The sequence below is a fragment of the Ostrinia nubilalis genome, chromosome 14, assembly GCF_963855985.1.
Source record: "Ostrinia nubilalis chromosome 14, ilOstNubi1.1, whole genome shotgun sequence".
In the NCBI taxonomy this organism is placed as follows: domain Eukaryota; kingdom Metazoa; phylum Arthropoda; class Insecta; order Lepidoptera; family Crambidae; genus Ostrinia; species Ostrinia nubilalis.
In genome coordinates, this window is record NC_087101.1 from 9,713,102 (window position 1) to 9,734,844 (window position 21,743).

Here is a 21,743-nt window from a genome sequence, read left to right on the forward strand (position 1 = left end):
ATGCAAATTCTGGTGTTCCGGGATACGGGTTACAAAGTGGCTTAGAGAGATCATTGTCTTTGTCTAGGTAGATGTAGAGATAATACTTTTTTTTTTCATCCACAACGAGGAAGCTCTTGGCCTGTATCTCACCTGATAGTAAGTGATGATCAGGCCGAAGGTGGAAGCGAGCTTCACCCGGAATCCTCAACCACGGAGGAACTGGCTATCTTACCTCTAACTGCTGGAACACAACAATGCTGTTAACATTGAAAATTAGAAAATATGTACTCGTATATACCTACTTAGTTTTGAAAATTAGAAAATATGAACTAGAATCAGTATTGTCAGCCAATTAAAATCCATAACGTAATTAATATTAAGTAGATAAGTACCTAAGATGTTTATGCATTTAGCATAATACGATGTTTTCGGTCCATACCTACCTTTGGGACCTCTTCCATTGAAGTAACGAAAAAAAATAGCATTACCTTTTAAGCCCGCATTAAAGACCAGAAAATAACGAAGGGTAATGAAGAACCATCACGCGGCAACACAGCGCAAGACTCGCGTGCGAGAGAGAGGGAAAACAGGTTTGCGAGTTGCCGCGAGCCTCCGTTCGTACTTGCTGTGTTTTCAACTTCGTCCAACATTATTTAACAACAATTACCCGTGTATTCGGTATCTGAAAACTGTGTTTGAGGAATACAATACCCGTTGAATTATTCGTGGACTGTGATCAGTGTGATAGTGTTGTTTGATGTGGAAAGTGATTGGTCATTCTTTCTGGTTCTGACAGACAGAGGTGAGTGAACTTGGGCCGCGGCAAGGCTTTTGCCCTTTTCCACTCCTAGTGGACCTCCGGTTCGCCTTGATGCTGGGATGGAATGATAAAACAATTCGCCGGCCGGTTTCAGCGAAATCGTTAATAAATAAAAAAATAAAACTAAGCGCGCAAAGAATTGTGATTCGAAAAAGGAACTCTACGCGTCAAAACTTTTGATAAGTTTAAAAAAAAGTAACTTTTTTATTCAACCTCTTTTGTCAAAGTTTTCATTTCTTGCTCTTTTATGTTATTGAAATTGTTCGTTTTTTTGCGTAATGAACTACTGACATTGGATTCATTCAATTAATTAAAACTATCCAACGGTTACAAAGCGCTAAGGACTGGTTTCTATTGGGTTTTCCATATGAGGTGAAATTATTGGAATGCCATAGTAAAATGAACTTAATTAGTAATATGAATGAGTAAGATTGGATTTCACATGAACTCTACAGGAAATTGAATAAGTAAAAGGTTTTTCTAATTACCACACATTACTGGCTGTATAGTGGAGAGAGTATCTCTTTAGATACTTTTACCATTGCGATCTTATTATACAAGCAGCGCCATCTCTTATGGGGCGGAGAAAGTTGCATCAAATTATAATTTTTAATACACGTGAATTTAATAGCAAGTGCTTAAAAAATGAAAGGCGATTTAAATGCACTTACGATTAAAACTCGAAGAAAATGTAACTGAGGTCACAAATAAAGGACAGTAGAAAAGTTAGTTTAATAAAAGTAGGCAATATAAATTATGCACACATTAAGAAATTAGTTTACATTTACATTACAAGTAGAGTATAAAAAATGTGTCATTAAGTTCATTATCCGATTGATTAATTTCGCAGCAAGTATTACGCTCTACATTTTAAACCATGCATTTAATTCTACAAATACTACGGTTAATTTGTATTCGTTAATTTGATTTCTCATTCGTATTTACTAACAATCAATTGTTTCAACTAATAATAACTAACATCGCGCTAATGTGGTAAATACGACAAATAAATAAATTATTCACAGATAAGAAATTATTAATGTTATTTTATTGTAGGTTGACGTGTTTCATGAGTACCTATGCCGTTTTTACCTAGAGACATTACATACTAACTTTCAATCCTTCATTTTTTTGCGAACTTTTTTTTAGTTAAATGTCATTAGTATTAGACACAACTAATACCTACTGTAGGTATCCTACAAGTATCTACAAACTCCTGAAAATTAATATACTCACTTACCTACGATACAATATGTCATATTTAATGATTAATTTTATATCCTACGTGTGAATTGTAAACAAAATTATTCTAAACCATCCTGAATATCTTTGCCAGTTAATGCGCGTCCGCCGCATTCGCAATGTAAAAAAATAATAATCGACATACAAAAAACCCGACAACCTTGGATGAATCTTGTGGTAACTCATGATTGCTTCCATGCATGACACATTATAGCTTATATCGGTGTACCATACCTACTACATATCGCTATGTAGTCCCGATGGACAGCAAATACACATGGCAAGTACGTATATGATGATCTCATTGGAGTTAACTATTGAAATTCATGTTATTACTGTATGAGGAATCGGAGCTGATGAAAACTAGGAGCGTAGGATAAAACCGTTTATAAAAAAACAAGTGACAAGCTAACAAACAAAGAAAAAAAAACAAATCAAACCCCAGACCTGGCCATAAACAAAATAAGAAGAAGAAGAAGAAGTAAAAGCTTACTTACCTTCTAAATTTAAATCGATGGAGTCTGTTCTACTGGCCAGTTTGTAACTATGGATATGTATAAGTTTTCAGGGCACATCTAAGTTCCCAATATGGCTTGCTGTTGTCATACCATTCTATTACCACTTTGTAATAACATTATCGGCTGTTGCTACGAAGAAGTGCCGGAAGATCCGCAGCCCCCTTTCCATCCTTCTGTTAGTTAAAATACTTTTCGCAAAAATATGTAGATAGTAATGTCTAAATGTCTTAAAACAGTTGATACGGTGTTTAAAAATAAAACACTCTGTGATATACTTAACTAGCTGTGCCCCGTGGTGTAACACGCTGTAAAACGTAGCCTATGTGTTAATCCAGGGTGTCAGCTTATTCCATACCAAATTTTATTAAAATCGCTCCAGCCGTTTAGACGTGAAGAAGTGTGATTAATCAATGAGTAAATGATTGAAAGAAAATCAGACCACCAATTCCACACCACATCTGTATTGGTTCGAAAACAAAAACATTAACTTTTTATTCTATTCTAAAACGTAAAATTCAGTCTGAAAAATAACAGAGTAGCTTCCTACTAACATTTTTCCACTGAAAAGTGTCGAAGGCTTGTTCCCAACGCAACTTTGAACAACCTTTTTCACTTCGTTCTTGAAATAATAATCTCTTGCGAGAGAAAAAGAAAAACAATATGGAGATGGCTTTTGATCTTGTCGAATGGTAGCGCCTTAAAATTACGTTATTTGATGTAGTCTCAATGGGGGCTCCCCTTGTCTTCATCTCACTATAGAGCAAGCAAAACGGGTACCATTTTATAGAGATGCATGTGTACGGTGAAAAAGATATTCCTATTGTTTTAGCCTTAGAGGAGATTGTTTGTAAAAACAATTACCGCCTAAGGCAATTTATGAAGAATCTAGCAATAGAATGAATATAAAAGTTCAAAACCTTTGTCAAAAATCATGGTCCAGAACTCGAACTCCGAAGATAATTTTCTGAATAAAAAGCTGTCTGGCGTTAGTTCTCTTGCGCTGTACATTATTCTTCAGCTTCATCATTCACATGGGTCTTACCATCGAAGCTAATTTCAAAATCAGTTTCTAAACCTGAAATTACAAACCAACCAGTCAAGCAAGATCTAGGATTGTGCGAAGCTATTTCAAACATCGATTATTCATATTGATAACATACATCTACTGCCGGGTGAATGTGGCAGTCTGGTCCAAGACACTGTAACTGACTCATGCAGGCTGACGTAAGTTGTAACGTTAGGTTAACCACACAGCTATTGTCATTAGATTTTACGTAGGCTAACAGTTCTAGGTTTATACACATCAAATGCCGCTATTCCGCTGTGTATTGCGCGTGGCGAACGAAAACAGTCATCGTCCAGACACGTATGTATCTTATTAGATTTTAATAACTCACTTTTCTATTAACAACTGCAGAAATCAATTAAATTAAGTACAGACAATAACATTATAGTTGAAGGTCACAAAGAAACCTTGGCTCTGTAAAATAGCACTATGGAATCTTCCTAAGAAACTTTTCTTCTGTCTAGTTGTACTGAGGTCACGATGGCAAGCCTGGTGACAGACTTCATGAAATGTCATGAGCCAGCCATAGCAGGCCCTCCAAAGCATGGCATTTGCTTTTTGGAGCATCATGTTGATTAGAGCCTCCACGTCCTTTCATTATACAAACTGGAAAAGAATAAAATGTTCTTACACAGTATGTTCTACCCACCTGAGTATATGACCCAGAACCCCTGAATTCTTTAGTCAATGGACTTAATCGCGTTAAAAATATGTGTTAACAACTTACCCCTTTATGTTTTTGAGCATAAAAACAGTGTGCACGTCACAACGAAATTATTTCCTAACTTTGCCGTAGGGACCGGTCATAATTTCATTTCATTGTTCCTTTTAGTCGTGACATGAAGGTCCTGATGTTGTAAAGCAGTTTTAACTTTAATCATATTTTAAGTTTTGTTACTATCACGTATTCAATATCATCATCATCATCAGCCCATTGCAGTCCACTGCTTGATATTCATTAGGGAGGGGCTTTTCCTATCTTCGGTATGCCACATCCAGCTTCTGCACCTAATTTCATATTAAACAAATAGAAGGCAATTTTTTGCTTAAAAATGGGTAATTGTTTAATTGGGATGTTTTTGTTAATCGAACAACAACTAAATTAACTGATGTGACGTCATAGCGTTTTTGTAATCGTTCTGAAGTCATACCAGACTATTATTCAAGACAGTATCCGGTCGATGCAATGTGACTTTGGACGTAACCCATTGTTGGAGACCTAGCAAAAAAGAACTAACGACGTGCGAGAACTCACAGATGGGAAGAATATTGCGTGTAATATAGGACGCAAGTAACGTGGTGACCGTGAAAACAGTGTAGAAATTGGTTTCATTTGATTATAGACAGGAGAAAAAGGTCATCTTTAGAAAGCATGGTTTGCCAGTTCAGCTATGCTAACTAAGCCTAAAGCTAAAAATGTACAGTATGTTTTTGTGGGTTTCTCTTTTCCATAAGTAATATTATTATCGTTTTCCAAATCGTCGTTTTTCAAATTTTTCAAGAACACGTTAAGTTAGTAGGTAAGCCTACTTACTCACTCAATTGAAATGCCAAGTGTAATGTAAGGTTTCTGTAAGTGGCCCACCAGACATAGAACGTTGAGAAGTTATGAGTTTACCAACACTTAAGTTAATAGACGTATGTAAGTAGGGGTACGAAGTAACGGAACCAAAACGTTTGCGGCCTGTTAAAAATAAGTCGAAGTCAAAGCACAAAGTCAAAGCTTGTATTCAATACTTAGGCATTTTCTAGGGCGCTTTATACACGTCCCAAATATAGCTTACTTATGCCCGTTTTCATCATCACTCCCTAATTTTTAAGTGACCCCTATGGTAACAAATAACAGGAATTTTGTTTACGTAGGGTTTACTTAAAAATTAGGGTTTAATGGTGAAAACGGGCATTAGCCTACCACCACTTTGGGATAACTTATAGGCTAGTGCTGAGAGGAAGTTTTGAAAGTTGATGATGACGATTTTATCTATTTACATGATTTTTGCAAATATGTTAAGGGCTGCTATATTATTATGCTTCTGAATAAATTCGTTGCGGGTTCCAAGATACATAGTTATCTATCCCCCGGGACTACTCAACGTTCACTGGTTGGGTTTTATTGGAGGCCAAGCACTAGATCCTGGCTATACAGGAGTTGCAGTGGTGGGAAAGTGTGATGAGATAAGTCCTTTTTAAAATATGTTAGGGCATTGTTTGGGATCATTGGGAGAGGCCTATGTTCAGCAGTGGACGTCCTATGGCTGAAATGATGATGATGATGATTGTGTGGGAAGCGATTTTGTTATGAATACTAGATTGACTATGAAGCCTCGCCATTTACCTTCTTCTTCCTCGGTCCCTCACTGATGAGGATCGCGACCATAGTGTTCCTCCACGACTGCGGTCATAAGCTGTGTGGACCGCACGATGCAAGCTTCCGCCCACCGTCTTCCTCACCGTGTCTGACCATCTCGTCGGTGCCCTGCCCCGAGCACGGCTGCCTTCCATTTGTCCCAAGATAATTTGTTTCTCCAGACAATGCCTTGGAGACCGCATAATGTGTCCAAAGAAACAGAGGGTACGCTTCAGGCATATAGTGGAGAGCTGCGTGGTGATGTTGAGCTCTTTTAATATGGACTCGTTATATCTCGCCATATTACACCTACCTAGTTGTAAACTTATCGTGAAACTGTGCGAAGTTAATAACGTATGACTTGCTTTATCGAACCTATTCGGGTTTATAGAGCACTGTACAGTCGACAGCATATCAAACTACCCACAAATAGTAACTGTTTAACAAGATAATTCTAGTTGCCAATTTGTTGTATGACCTACTGCCAAATAGAATATAAATTAACACGGCTAACAGACATTGATAACAAAATGAATAATTTTCAGTTGTTACTGAAAATGTAAATGAACACTTTATTATAAAGCGTATTATTCATGAAATAGATGAAGATATTAAGATTGCAATCTTAAAGAGATGAGGAAGTGACGTGGTTTGAGAAAGTCTTCTTTTTTTAATTACGCTTAAAACGACTCGCAGCTTATCATGCTTGGTTAAGAAATTATCCATACTACAAGATAAATAAGCCAAGCAATCAAAATAATATTAAAAGCAGTTTAATTTCAAAAAGATCGTTTTCTCAATTTATCAAGCTAGTACATAAATAATAGTAATAGTAGAACATGATACTTTAAGTCAAATACCCAATTGTACCTACTCATCATATTAACATTTACCCTGGCGGGATTTGAATCCGCAACCATAACTAGAACATGGTAGTGCTAAGCAAACCACCAGTCAATAACTAAACACTAACTGCAAATATAGCAAGCAGCACATTGACTAAAATCGGGGTCGATATTTACATTCATTAATAGTACTGCGAATATTAATTACATTTTGGTTTCATTATTAGCTCGTGTGGCGGTGACCTATAATAATTCTGTTATTGGCAATGATTGGATGGATACTGAATTGATAGATTAGTTCTGAATGACAAAAGAACTACGATTAAACTATTGCTAATCTGATTTTGATTAAAAAAAATTTGCTCTACTTACCTAATTATGAATGCGAAATTAATCAGTTTGTCTGTCGCAAAAATATTTCAGTTTTTGTCGGCGTTTTTACATAAACTGGACTGGACCTGGGAAAAGAACTAACTTTAGTCACAAAAAACCTTGAAGGTATTACTTATAACACTCACGAGAATACTTAGGGGGTGAGTTTATGTGGGTCTGAAATCCATGATCTTGCTGTATCCATATCATTAATTTGAGTAAATAACTCAAATTAATGATATGGATAATGGTTCAGGTAAAATAAAATACACCATTACCTATTTGCAAAAAGATAAGAGTTTAGTTGAGACGGCTGCTATACAATCGCGATTTGTATGGTTTGATCGTGGACTTCTTTAGATGTAACGTTGTAAGTTAGCTTTTTTTAATACGTTATAAATATGATATTTCGTTCACGGTTATTACAATGTTCTAGCGAAGTACCGTTCCACCCGTCTGTCCTGGAATGTATGGAACTGGTTCTGCTCTAGCAGATCAAAGCCTCTCATGGTGACAGTTCACTTTCAACTAAAAAACAAGAGTACTAAGTTTGTTTTTGCTTTGCAGCCGTTGAGCTAGCTTTCTGATGTTGAGATAGGTGATGTATCATCATTAGTGACGTGCGTGAAGGAATGTTTATTTTAAATCACTTGCGCTAGGGTTGGTTTTTGTTTAAAGATAAAAATTGTGCGATGTGACTGCCGTTTTAATATCACGTTGAAAGAAGGCAATTTTAAAAAATTGCTCCTCATATCGTAATGTACGTTTCATGTTATTAAAAGTGAGCAAAACTACATTTTTCGCATTTGCCATTTAAAGTATAGCTCTATGCTATTTTTATGAGTTGGCGGAAATAGATTACTGCTAAAGCTGTTATTAAAGAGGGACATACATACTATCGCTAGCACATCTAAATATACATTTTCACAGCAAAATCGTCCTTATTACTTTAATAGATCCCAAAGTTAGCTTTATGTGCGAAAATGCATTTAGTTTCAGCAAAAGCTTAATTCTATCGGTCCCTGAAGTTTCAGACTCCTAATACATAGATTACCTAAGGTGTTTTACACCTGTGACAAGCATTTATTTAACCTGCAATGTACACTTAGTTAGAACATGAATGCTGAATTATTTTGTACAGTCCCAAATGGACTTTCCAGGTTTAAATCATATAAGTAAACAATTGATTCACGAATTATTTTCCTGTTTAGGAAAATTCGAAGATCTATACCGGCATTTATAGTCGAAATTCCTACTACATAAAAATAGGGTGGCCATCTCTGAAATTTGGTAACCAGGACAAAACGCGTGAAAACCCCATATTATTGAGCCCAGAACCCGGATATGACAACAGGTTTTTATAAAACGTAGCCGCATCGCTTGGTATTGGCCTAAGACTTACATTTTTATACCCGGCCAGCAAACGAAACCTCACCCGGACGCTCCCCGGGACTCCCTAAACTAGGACATATCCGGGGAAACCCGGGCGGATGGCAACTCTACATAAAAAAATACTGAACAAATAATGATCTGGCACTCGTATTCCAGTATAGATCTAACAGCTACTCCAGAAAATAAAAACGAAATGCCGTAAAGGATTTAGTTTATCACATTAACAATACTAGCACTTTGCTCGGATTGTCGCCATATTGGACGGATACGAGCGTCGTAAACCATACGAGAAGGATAAGCAAGGGAGGAAACGTTTGGGCAAGGTGCCATGGTTACTGATGCTATTTAGCTGTCGTTTATTATGATATTCATAAATTAACACTAAGAGCTTTATTTTAGTTTGAATTTTCGATTGACGAGTCAATATTAGAATTGAGAACATTGATAATCAGCTTTGCCCATAAAAAACGCAACCAACAGTGAGCTAGTCTTTGGACGGCTGTTTTCGGCCTGGATCCTATCCATAAAAACCTGAAATTTCAAAGAACAACAACATGAAATCCACTAGTTACACACAATCATTATTTATGTACCCTTTTTCTCAAAATAAATTGCAAATCTTCGTCCTCCTCTTCAACAGTTTAAATATTTCAAGCGTCAACAAATTCCGTGCCAAAATATCAGTCCATTTATTTGCAAATAGTCGCGAACAATGGAGTTTCCAATTTTTAGTGCCACGTTAAAACACGTAGAGCATCAAAGTGGATTACCCAACTGACAGTCAGCGTTTGACATGCAAGTCACACGTGGAACAAACAGAACTAACTGACGCGTAAATGTAAACAATGTTTCAAATGGAGTCTCTATGTGCACAATAGTATGGAGCAGTAGTCCCTTAAGTTCCAATTCCAGGTGCGATTGCGGTCAAATACTTACATTGCCTTGTCGTGTATATAGGGTCCTTCTAAATCAGCTACGTTCCGTTTAATGGGAGCATGTATACGTCACACTGAATACGTTCCCAAAGTTTGAGCCAAAAATTCAGGCTAGTTTCCGAGATAATTAAGGAAACAACTTCATTTCTTATCAACCCAATACAACACCCTGTTCAGCTGATTCACTACTACACTGACAAAAATCCGCACGCACACGAGCTTACGTAATGGCCGCCATTGCGCTTGTGCTGCCGTTGGGCCACTGGCCGCGAACACAAGAGTGCCGCCGGACGACGGACCGGGCGCCACACAAGCTATTCTAGGGCTACTACTAGTTATTTAAGGAATTAAATTAAGCAGAAAATTAAAGTTTATTTATTTTCGGTAACATAAAAAAATCTTATGTGGTAAGTACTTATTTAGTGGCCTTAATGGAATGATGTTTATTCAAAAGTTCGTTAAAATACTTTTGCGCTTGTAAAAATCTTTTATTTCAAACGTAGCAACGAAACGAAGCAAAAAAGTTAGTTGCCGAAATCAATGACTTATTTTTATGCCATACACAAATGGGATAGTTACCATGACTATGAAATTTAGAATTACGGTTATTATTACGATAAAGCAGGCACATTTTTCATGTTAATTTTAATCGCTTAATATCCCCTTAGCAAATTAAAAATGTGATTCGTAATTGACTCGATCATAGCAGAAACTAAACGCTATCGAATTATCTACCTGTGATTATCGGCAGTCTTTAGTATTCCGAAGTAAATAAGTAAATAATTGTTCCCAACTATCAATTTTAAACTGAAATAATAATCATTAAAATCATCGTAGAAACAAAAAAAAAATTATAAAAGTAAATAATGATAGTTTTATTATTATTAAGATTAGAAAGAATTTTGGAGTTGACATCCTTATTTATGCGTGGCGGAGTCGGTGGTATCAAAGACAGCCGTCCCTCACAATAGCCACCAATAGCCGACCGCGCTAGTGTTGTAAGAACCTCGAGTCTTTAAAGTATTTATTTTGAGACTTGAGTTTATTTTTAAGACTAGGACTCGTTAGTCACATGAATAAGGGAATAATTGAGTCTTCCGAGTCCTTTCGAGTATTTTAAGTTCTTTGAGCTAGACTGAATCATGACATGAACTTGAGTTGGTGTATACTAATAGGCAATAATGAGTGATTTCATATCATCATCCGTATGTTATATCATAGTTGAAAATAAAATAAATCGCACAATACAAATGTAATATCAATAAAATTGCATTAAACGCAAATAATCGAATCAGAAGTATCCATCTAAAGACTGACGATTTTCGTAATCAAAAAGTTAAAACGGTCCAATAAAATAATAAACACACAGTCTTAATTCATAGCTATTTTATTTTCTTCAAACTTTTAATAAGTAAGATTCCAAGACTCGAGTGTCGTATCGTACAACACTAGCCGGCGCGCAGCAAACGAACTTTTAGACACGTGCCGCCGCCTTTAGACACGTGCCGCCGGCCGCCGGCTAGCGCAATGTACACTCACCAAAATAAAATTAAGAAATGCAACAAACTTTTTTTTACTATTCAAATTACAATTGTGTTTATTGTTAAATCACAGGTACATAAGATAGGTCATAAATAAATACCAAGTTGGAACGGAAATGATTTGGAAATTTTATTTAACTAATTAGGTACCTACCTACCTCATCTACTTTTCTATTGTAATAGAAATGATGACATTAACGATTAATTTAAGAATGGACTTTGATTTAGGATAAATGGAATATCAATACAAACAAATTGAAGAGTTTTATTTGCTTCAATAGTCTAATTTAATGTTTCTAAATAATTGACTAGGCCATTGAATTACCTTCACAAAACAATAAGTTCGATTAATTTTTAATTATTATCTGTTATAGGATATTTTACCATGAAATACTCAACACCATAATTTAGATTCGAATCAATTGAAATCGAAAGCAAGCAGATAAAATAATAAACAAATAAGTTTCTTTTTTGTCGACTGTACGCTTATGCCAACTTTTCGGCTCTTGCTTTGGCGGCGTCGGCGTCTTTGTGTCAACAAAAGGCGTGCGGCTTGTCGGCATTTGTCGGCGCGTGCGCTTTGATTTAATTCAGTTTTTGACTAGCTTTCTTGTGTGAAGGTGCGTTTTGTAGTGCTCGTGAAGTGAACTATGACGCACAGATGCACAAATGCAAATAAATTTACTAAGACGCGCCTTAAAAATCATGGCCTTTGCTGGTTGATTTTTCGATGGTATCGTGAGTCCGTTTTACTGTGATTAACATAAGATAATAAGGATAGACAACGATATGAGAGTAGGCCTGCAACATTGAAGTGATAGCTCGCCCAATCAGTCGATCAGCTAATCGGCTATCAGCTGTGACGACTGCTGTGAGTTGTTATGATGTGAGTGTAAACAACAAAAAAGTGTGCAGTGGTAGTGAGCGTTGTGTGTGTTGTGTCTCGTGTTCCTGTGCAGAATGAATACACTACAGCTTTGTTGTGTGAGTAAAAAATACAGCATGTTCCATTATGTAAGACGAAATGAATTTTTATTTTTGTTAGAAAATGTAACTTTGTAAAATCATTATAAAACACATACTCAAATTTGGTGAACTTGTTCAGTGTACCGTATAGATGCCCCCATTAAAAGGAATGTAGCTAGTTTAGAAGGACCCTGTATAAAAAAAATTAAATATTAAAATTCGTTCATCTTTACAAATAGCCTCATGTTATTGCATGGGTGTTATTATGTCAGCTAGTATTATTACTGTACCTAGTCTCGTCAAAATGCTACCAAAAAGTAAACCCTTATCACTATGCAGCAATTCAGGTAACAAAATGTTCCTACATAAGTATTTCGATAAAAAAAATATAAGGCAGAATCGCGATTATGTAGCTCAAAAAGCATTCTTAATCCATGGTGTCAACTAATACTACTCTATTATATTTTGAGAGGAGATTGCATAAAATTCGCCACAAGCCAATACTGGCTACACAATATACGATCGCTTGAGGCTGCCTATTGCGAACTCTAGGAATAGATAGATGGTCCATACCACAAAACAATACGTCGTTTATTGACAATGCACGTGATCACAATCAATTTACACGGCGGACCTTCTGTGCTTTCGTTTGGTGCTTCGCCCAGACAATGTGGGAATTCGCTGCAGCGAGCATTACGACCTATAAAAGGGGAGGGTGGGGCAATAAAAACAGGCGGCGCGATTGAATTGGCGTAAAACGCGATATTGCCAGATTCTCCTTGGAAAATTTGCTCGGTTATTGAAAGGGGATCGCATCAAAAGCATTAGGGATCGACCGAGTGCGGATCGGGACAAGTCAAAGGATAAACTGAGCCGGTCGACCTGTTTATGTAATACCTACTCCAATTTGCAAACACGATAAGAATAACTAATATCGCTAATAAGTTTAATAGTTTAAACTATTTTTTCGTAAATAGATAACCGTTCAGATATTTAATTTAAACTTTTTATAATACTGAAACCTACTGAAGCAACTGCTCATCCCAACTTTTTTATGAAAAAGTCTAGCCTGGTCTAGGAGTGCCAAACAGCTGACGGTCAAGATAAGTAAGCCCTTGGTCATATGACTCTGTTACATATCATGAAGTCTGACACTAGGGCGGTGACAGTTTGACCTAAATGTTACTACCGACAAAATAGACGAAGAATAATGGAATAGCACAGCATAAAACGATTTAAGCTCGTATTTTCTAAACAGCAACGGTCCGTTATGAAGCTGTGTCGCTGTCAGCGGCACTCTAGCGGGCTCACTGGGCCGCGGCAGCCATATTTGGTCAAGTTATTTTGGATTAGGTCCGAGGAAAACCAGCTGAAATGGTTTCTATTCTGCTATTACGAACTACAATAATAATTGTCTTTGTGGTATATGAAAGTCTGTAATCAAAAATTGTCATCAAAATCGATTTAAAGACGTCACATGTGGTTTTCCCCTAGAAAAAGTAACATTCGTGACAAAATCAAACATTTTTACAATGTTTAGAGGTCCAAAAACTTTCGACAGTGCACAGACTTTTTACGTGAACACGAAATTGAATCTGTTGCTTATTATGAACTCTTCCAGTCTTTTAAAAGAAAAATGGCACTAAGTATGCCACACTATTTTAAGTTTGTTTTAAAACTACACTCAACAAAATACCACAAGCAAACTGAATGGAACATTTCGCAATACATACATAATTACGCTGCGATAAATCACCAAAAAGTTCAAAACAACGAGGATTGATGTCAAGGTACGTACGCTACTTAACTGTAATGGTTAACTTTGTGCCGATTTCGATATATTCGTCTCTATCCATTTCCCTGACGTGAGAGAGACAGCGTTTTATCCTTCAATGAAAACCACGTTCGAAACAAGTGACGAATTGCTCTCACGGAATGCATCCTCAATGTGAGGGCTGCATCTGCCAGTCATTGGCGCCGCACTCCTATTGTTCTTGCACACCCACTGGCAGATCTCAGTATGCCTCGATAATTATTGTGAACAGTATTCTGTTAGTTACGCTGAAACCACACTGTGCAAGACGAATCCAAAAATCTAAGTGAAATCGATAACTTTGTGTCATTTCTTTTTATCCTAAAACACTAAAGTAACTTTCGTTTTTGAAGTTTGAAGCTTTGGGCAAGCAAATTACCTAGGGTATTAGCGTCATCATACCTACTATGTAATGTACAGCTTCGTCTCAAGTAATATAAAGTTCGAATTAATTTTTGAGTAAAAAAAGCCCGTAGCTTTGACATGTACGTCTCTATTTTTAAGAGATATCTTCAGAACCAATGAGCTCTGCATGACTCGCCAAAATAATTTGCTGCTAGCAATATTATTTAATTTTAAATTAATTAAAGTGATCTAAGGCCACGGACAAATCGCGTGATGGCTAAAAACTCTCACGGAGTGCAGTTGACGTAACGCATCCGACGATCGACGCAAGCGCAGCGTTTTTGTTGCAAAAGTGAAGAAGGCCGGACATGCAATTTTCTTTGCAACACGTCATGTTTTGTGAAAGGAAAATATTGTTGCTGAAATCTTGATTAAAATGTACTAGAAGACGTTATTAAATTAAATTTTAAAGTTTTAAATATAAATATTGATAATAATACAAAAAATAATTGATAGCTTTACACAGTTTATAGGGTTGTGTCTTTTGAGCATTTTGTATGTGTTTATTAATTGTGCAACGTAAATAAAATCATTGTAACTTACTTAAATGTACGCTACTTGTAGGTTGGAGTCTAGACACTGTTCATTTTGTTTATGTATTTTGATACGTAAATGACTGTAACCTGTATGTGTACTTATTGAATAAAATAAATTAAATTAGGAACATAATTCGTTGCCAGCTGCTGTCTTTCCCGAAGACTATAATCCAGGCCTTTTCAAGGCGAGAGTGAATAGGCACTTACAAGGCAGATATGTACCATTCCATCCTAGACTGCATCCCACTTAACATCAGGTGCGATTGTGGTCAAATACCTGCCTTGTTATGCATAAAAAAAACATCAATTAATGTAGCCTAACTAGGTCCATATAATTGGATCTGAATTTTGTAAGACCTAATGTGTAAAGCAATAAACGATTGAGTTTAATTGTATATTAAGTCTGGAGCTACAATTAAATAATTATTTTCGTCTTTCTTTTTATTTTTGTTGAAAGAAGCTTATGACGCCTGTTGGCTATTATTGTAAAATAAATATTGTTCTAGATCACAAAGATTTTTTGTGTCGTATGTAACAACTGCGCAATTGATGATTGAATAAATACATATTCATGTATTTATTTCTTATTAGTATTCTGACGGTGTGGCTTGAACAGTTTGCAGATGGCTGAGACGATATAATTAGTTATGTGACGACAATCTTTTATTTAAAAAAGCAAAAGATTTAATCTGTAGGAATGGACTTTATGACACCTGTACTTAATCCAAATTAAATTTGTCCAGCAAGTGTTTCGATAACATGATTTGTTCACTACACAAAAAAAAACAATGAGTTGAAACGTCACAAAATAAGCAGCCTCAATGCCGAAAAGTAGAAAGAAAATTTAGTTTCAGAATTCAGAAACTGAATTTCTACCTTATTCAGTAACTATAGCTTTTCCTGCAGCGTCGTCCGCGTGTCCCTCTTCCAAAAACGCGGATAAAACCTATCCTATGGGTCTCAAACTCTTCTCTCTCGTCTTATTCGTCATTCAATTTCATCATAATCAAATCAGCGGTTAATACTTTCACAATTATAAATACTATTATTAGTTGGATTTGGCCATGGCCATGGAAAGTACCTGTACTGAATAAAAAATTTTGACTTTGACTAAGTTTCATTGATATCTCGCTGGTAAGCTCTACGAAAACCAACATTTGCTTATCAATCAACCGTTTTGTAGGCGAGCCTAATTTCCCTGTCAGTCGCTGCGCCCGCGCCCACTATAGCTACAGGATTTTGCTTTGCGTATTCATTGAATCGCTACAATGGAGTTGCAACACATTGAGTCACGCGCCGGCCCAGGAATGCGCGGGCGCCGATGGAATATGAATTATCATATACCGGCGGAAAATTAGCAATTCGCTCATGAATTATTCAAGAGATCACTAAAATCACACGTGGACGATGAGATTTAGAGACGAAATCAATTAAAAGTGTCGTTTTGCTGAACTTGAACCAATATGAATGAATGAAGTGTTGTTAACCTATCTGTCTATATTAAGTCTGAACCAGATGAATCGACGCATTTACTATGCGAATTCTTATTCACCCACTCCCGTTGTCTATTCTATGCTATTCTGTCTTCATTCATACCTTCATGTCTGTATTGTATTTATAGTTATTTCTTTCTTAGATATCATTAACGCAATGAGGTAAACATTATCATCATGAAGGTACTTATTCTAAATTGAAAATTCCAAAATTAACAACTTTTGAAAATATAATCGTACCTACTTTGTAAGCCTTGCCAAGCTTGCGCGGCTAATACTATATTATGAAAAACTTTGACCAATGATTTCTCTTAATGATTTGATTATGGTGCATTACCTACCTCCCTACCTATTTACCAACTTATTGCTTAAACTCGTAGTAATGAAATGCTTAATTCGTAATGTGCAGTTTTAATTAGCGGTTAATAAATGGTTTGCCTGGACATTGGTTAATTTAATTAGTGTCGATGTGTGCCACATCCGAGTGTATTTCAGTGAATCGGTATTACATTTTTGGCAGATCATTGAACCTCTTAATTAGTATGTAAGTAACTGGATAATAGTCAATTAATGAATTAAATTAGAATATTGCTCGGCAACGGACAGTGTCCAATCGATTACTTACTCATTTCGATGCTTTTTGGAATTTAATTGTTCCAGGTTTTGGTTCTGTAAAGTTTAAGAGAAAACTTATCTACAGTGTGTGGTTTACCTTTAGCATTAGCTTTCTATTGATGATTAATTTTCAAAACCAGACTAGGTTATAAAAACTGTTATTGTACTTTTAGATTGATTTCATTACTATTTTCTAATCTTTGGCGGACATTCAGGCCTGTCTTTAACCTACTAACCCTGGGCACTTAAGGATCAAGGGGGGCCCTTATCACCTGGAAAAAGGGCACGTGCCTAAAGTACCCAGTGGGAAAGAGGGGCCTGCGGACAGCGCCAGAATGGATGATTTTGTTGATCAAGAGGGGTCACTGAGCCAGATTTCGTCAGGTACCTTTCTAAGGCGACTTTTACAGGATCACCCTAAGAATAACTGTGCTTTTACTGGGAGGGTTTTATTGGAGATGTAATTGCAGATCCAAATTTTACATTAGAGAGGGTCATCCACCTGTAGCTAAATTACCTGATGATAATGATGATTTTTGTTCCACAGTATCGGACATCGGGCACAACATCATCCAAGATGCGTTCCTCATCGCGGTCGAGGAGCAGGCTCGGCAGCGGCTGCAGCGGCTGTCGGCGCTCAAGCGCATCACGCCCGTCGACATGTCCAAACTATCTGTAGAGGTAATGTAACACTCTGTGTAACATATAGACGTGCTGTAACCTGTAGATCATGGTGGTTTGAGCGAAGGTATTCGGCGTACGTTAAGTGGCGGCCAAGTCCGCAGTAAGGCTGTAAGTAACGCTGCAATATGTACTACTTGGTGCATTCAGATCGTCCTGGACCGCGGCGTGTCAACGTTAAAACAGTTATTCTATACTGTTTCTTATTGAATTACTCATGCAGATCACATAACTCTACCTTCAATTTCTGCTATTCCTACGTAAAGATCATGTGGTTTGTATGGTATTCGGCGTACGTTAAGTGGCGGCCAAGTCCGCAGTAAGGCTGATGTAACGCTGCAATACTTGGTGCATTCCAACAATTCCGAAGTGCATGTCAACGTTAAAACAGTTATTCTATACTAACTGTTTTTTATTGAATTACTTATGCAGATAACATAACTCTACCTTCATTTTCTGCCATTCTAAAGTAGGGATCATGTGGTTTGTAAGGTATTCGGCGTACGTTAAGTGGCGGCCAAGTCCGCAGTAAGGCTGTAACGCTGCAATACTTGGTGCATTCAGAACGCCCCGGACCGCGGCGTGTCAAGAGCCTCCGGCTGAGGGCGTGGTCCAAGTCATAAGCGCAGTAATAAATATTAATATGTTATTATTTAACGTGCTTGGCTTTAACTCATTGGAAGTCCACAGACAAACCATAAAAAAACAATATACCAATGAAGTACATACAGCTGACACTAGATAAAACACCAGTATCTAAAGAACTTGCTTGAATGATGGAGGAAAACACCCTGAATCGTAGTATTTTTTAAAAGTCTTTACCTATCTAATTTTCGTAACTTTGCAACTCCACTGTAGTTGCTGCAGCCTATAAATATACTAAGTACACACACATACATGTATCCAATCTTATTTACAAACTACCTCTTTGACCATTTATCTTGTCCCATTGTTAAGAAAATAAATAGATATAATTTATTGCGCAATGTGTAGAATCTTATAGATATGCATTACAGTACAGCCACATAACCACATACGATGTAATTATGCTTAGAAGATTATACCTTCAGTGTTGTACGAGTAGGTATGTCCATTGTGTATGCACGTCAAATTACAGCATTTTTTCCCTTTTCCTATATCTACAAATAATAATAAAATCGCCTATGACTCACACCACCCTAGTAATTGTTTGTAGCCTCAGCCGGCGATTCGCTACTTTCATTCTGCTCTCGACGGTCTTGATTCAGTTCGCACTCAGCAGCCGATTCTTTGAAATGGTTCTAGCACTACTCCACTTTTATATTAACTGGAACTTTGTCATTGTATTCTGAGTTCGCTAGGATTATTATGGAAAGTAATTAGCAATAAGCAAAGTTTTTTGCATTTTGTTTTCTTTTGTTTTCAAGGGACGACAAGAATTATTCTGCAGGAAACGAACTAAAAGCTTTTTGAAGTTTTCCGATAGGTATTTCGCTTCTGGAATTCCTAATCTAATTTGATCTCAAGTTATAATAGGTACCTACCACTAATAAATTAATGTAGGTACCTAAAATGTAAATTGGCATTCAATTATCAAAATGCAACTATACTTATCATACCTAATATTTTTTTTGTGAGTAGAAACTGCTTTTCAATTCAAGTTTAGGTAACTCATTTTTTTCAGGGTTTAAAAGTTTATGGGACTTGGTAAACCTTTTACACAACAAAGCTTTAGAGACTGAGTTAGGGCTAGTGAGTAAATTAAAATTAGAATCAATTAAAGCATTTTTTACTGTCCCGTACTTGTTGTCACAGAGTAAATAAACTGAAGATAGAGTTCTTGGTACTTACATTAATAATATAATTACCGTCTCATCATATTTTACATAGCTAAATCGATTTAAATTATGGTTAGTTAACTACCAACTAATGATTTGAAGAGATCTGAAAAAATACAAACCGTTTGATTTATTGTATTTCAAAATGGCTTTGAAAAATCTACAGCTTGCAACAACTTTAATCTTCTCAAGGGTTTACAGCCCACTTGTTGCCATTTAAACTTTCGCATTCACGTTTTTCGAGTGCTTTTTTGTGAGTTAATTGAGACTCCCACCCGAGGTGATGTATTGTGGCAATCCATTTGAATTTTAATAAAAATCGTGACCGCATTAGCTTCGCATATTTATGCGATGGCTCCGTCTGAGCTGGTGTTGCTGACTGTTCCAAATGTAGATGGTAAATTTTCCAGGGTTGGGGATCGGCAGTGAATTCGTGAGTTTATTCATCAACTTGATGTGAATAGTTTTAATAAACTTAAGACTAAAAATATGATAGGCATCGTCTTCGTCGTATTTTACCCAAAATTACGTTACGCTTGCCTCGGGATCTGCGTAAAAATTAGGGAAAATTAAGGTATCGGATTCGGTAATTAGGGAGGCTGCCATTACTGTTTTTTTTTTCATCAAAATATTATTGTATTATTGTCAGCCCCTAGCACAAGCTTATGTTTCTCTAATTGATACGAGTACTTACCTATGTACATAATTATACATAGGTACTATTCGCTTTCATGGACACATTTTCTCCGAATTCGTGTAAATTTATCTTGGTCAAAGGAAAATTATCTGTGTCAGTTGTCGGATGTTCCTTTGTTACCAATCAGCATGTGTTTTTAATTACACAATGACATTCGTGGCACTTTCACAAATTTGTCTGTCCCGGTTTGTTACTCATAATTCGGTTAGTTTCGGCCAGAATACCTGGCAACACTAGAACGAATGCGTCAGATAACGCTCTTACCATTTAAATTGTATTTACTGCTTCAATTACGAGCACGGTGAACTCAGTGTTTTATGTGACGTCGTGTTGCACGGTTGTAACTATAACGAAAACATTATGTAATTTAATGTGTTATTAATTTATTTCCGCGTTAGTTTCCTTCCTCACATAAATCTGAAATCTTGCCCTTATACTTGTAATTTATTCGTGTTTACAATATTAACGTTTGGGTTTTCTCTTCCAGCTTAACAAAAGGAAAAGGACGCAGCCAGAGAACAGACAGGAATTGAATGGGTACATAGCAAACTCCACCGTATATGTCACATCCATAAACGAAAATGGAGCTATAGAGAGCAAGCCTACGATATCTTCACCCAAATCCCAGCCAAAATCATTGCAAGCAAAACCGGCCCCTGTCATAGCGAACGGCATCCAACCAGATAAGGAGAAGAAGAAAGAAGCGTTGGAAGTGAAAGAAGATAAAGTGGAACCGGAGAAGCACGAAAAGGATTCAAGTGAAAAGAGCCTCAAAGTAAAAGTTGAGTGTGAAGTGAAAATCGAAAGTGAAGTGACTAGTGATAATAAAGATATTAGCAAAAGTGACGCGTACAGTGTAGCGAGGGAGCACTTAAGCAACGGTAGAAGTGAAAAACTATTGGGAGAGCAGCCTGATCACCGGATCAGGGCGACGGCTATTGTGGAAAGCAACAAACTAGGACCAGGAGAAAAGGGGTAAGTCTATTATAACATTAAGCGATCGTAATCAAGTGCCAAACCGATCATAAAATAATAGGAGGAGAAGATGAACTTGACTCCAGTATTCTAGACCTTTCATAAAAAATAGCTTTCGATTGTTAGTTATTTTTGACTAGGTCGACTTTACCTTGTCTTTACTTCGATATCGAGGTTAAATCGGACCCGATCAGAAATAGATCAATTACAGTTACGGCCTTACAAGTGAATGAACTAGGAAGCTCAACGTTGTCACAACCGCCCAAGGTTGGTGGTTGTCGTAACCCGAGTGATATGCTTTACAAGAAGTATCTTGGAACTCTCACTTTCAAGGTTTTCTAATGTTTATGTAACTTAAGAGGTTAGTTACAAACTTACCGGAAAAAATGGTAATGGCAAACCGAAAAAAAGCGAAAATTGTGTGGTTAACTGCCAAGGTATTAGGTATGAATGAAATGATTAAGATAATGTTTAACGCATCTCGTTTGGTACGTGGTAGGTCTTTGAATCCTACTTATGCCAAATCCATCATACGACAAAGTTATAACTTACTCACAAAGTGTACTCGTAAATATAGTCATTGACGTAAACGCAGTACGTATGTGATTTATTTAACTGCCCATTCATAACATTTTATTCTTAACACAATATACACTGTATATCTTTGAATTCATGACTGTAAATT

The 21,743-nt window shown here is 36.6% G+C and overlaps 1 protein-coding gene across 1 annotated transcript in view; it reads left to right on the top strand.

The window, feature by feature from the left end:
• LOC135078267 (uncharacterized) overlaps positions 1–21,743 on the top strand; it is a 156,558-nt gene that overhangs the window by 7,508 nt on the left and 127,307 nt on the right. Inside the window, exons 4-5 of the mRNA XM_063972866.1 lie at positions 17,436–17,569; positions 20,571–21,058. Of these exons, the coding sequence (XP_063828936.1) occupies positions 17,436–17,569; positions 20,571–21,058 (622 nt within the window). The remainder of the gene's footprint in view (positions 1–17,435; positions 17,570–20,570; positions 21,059–21,743) is intronic.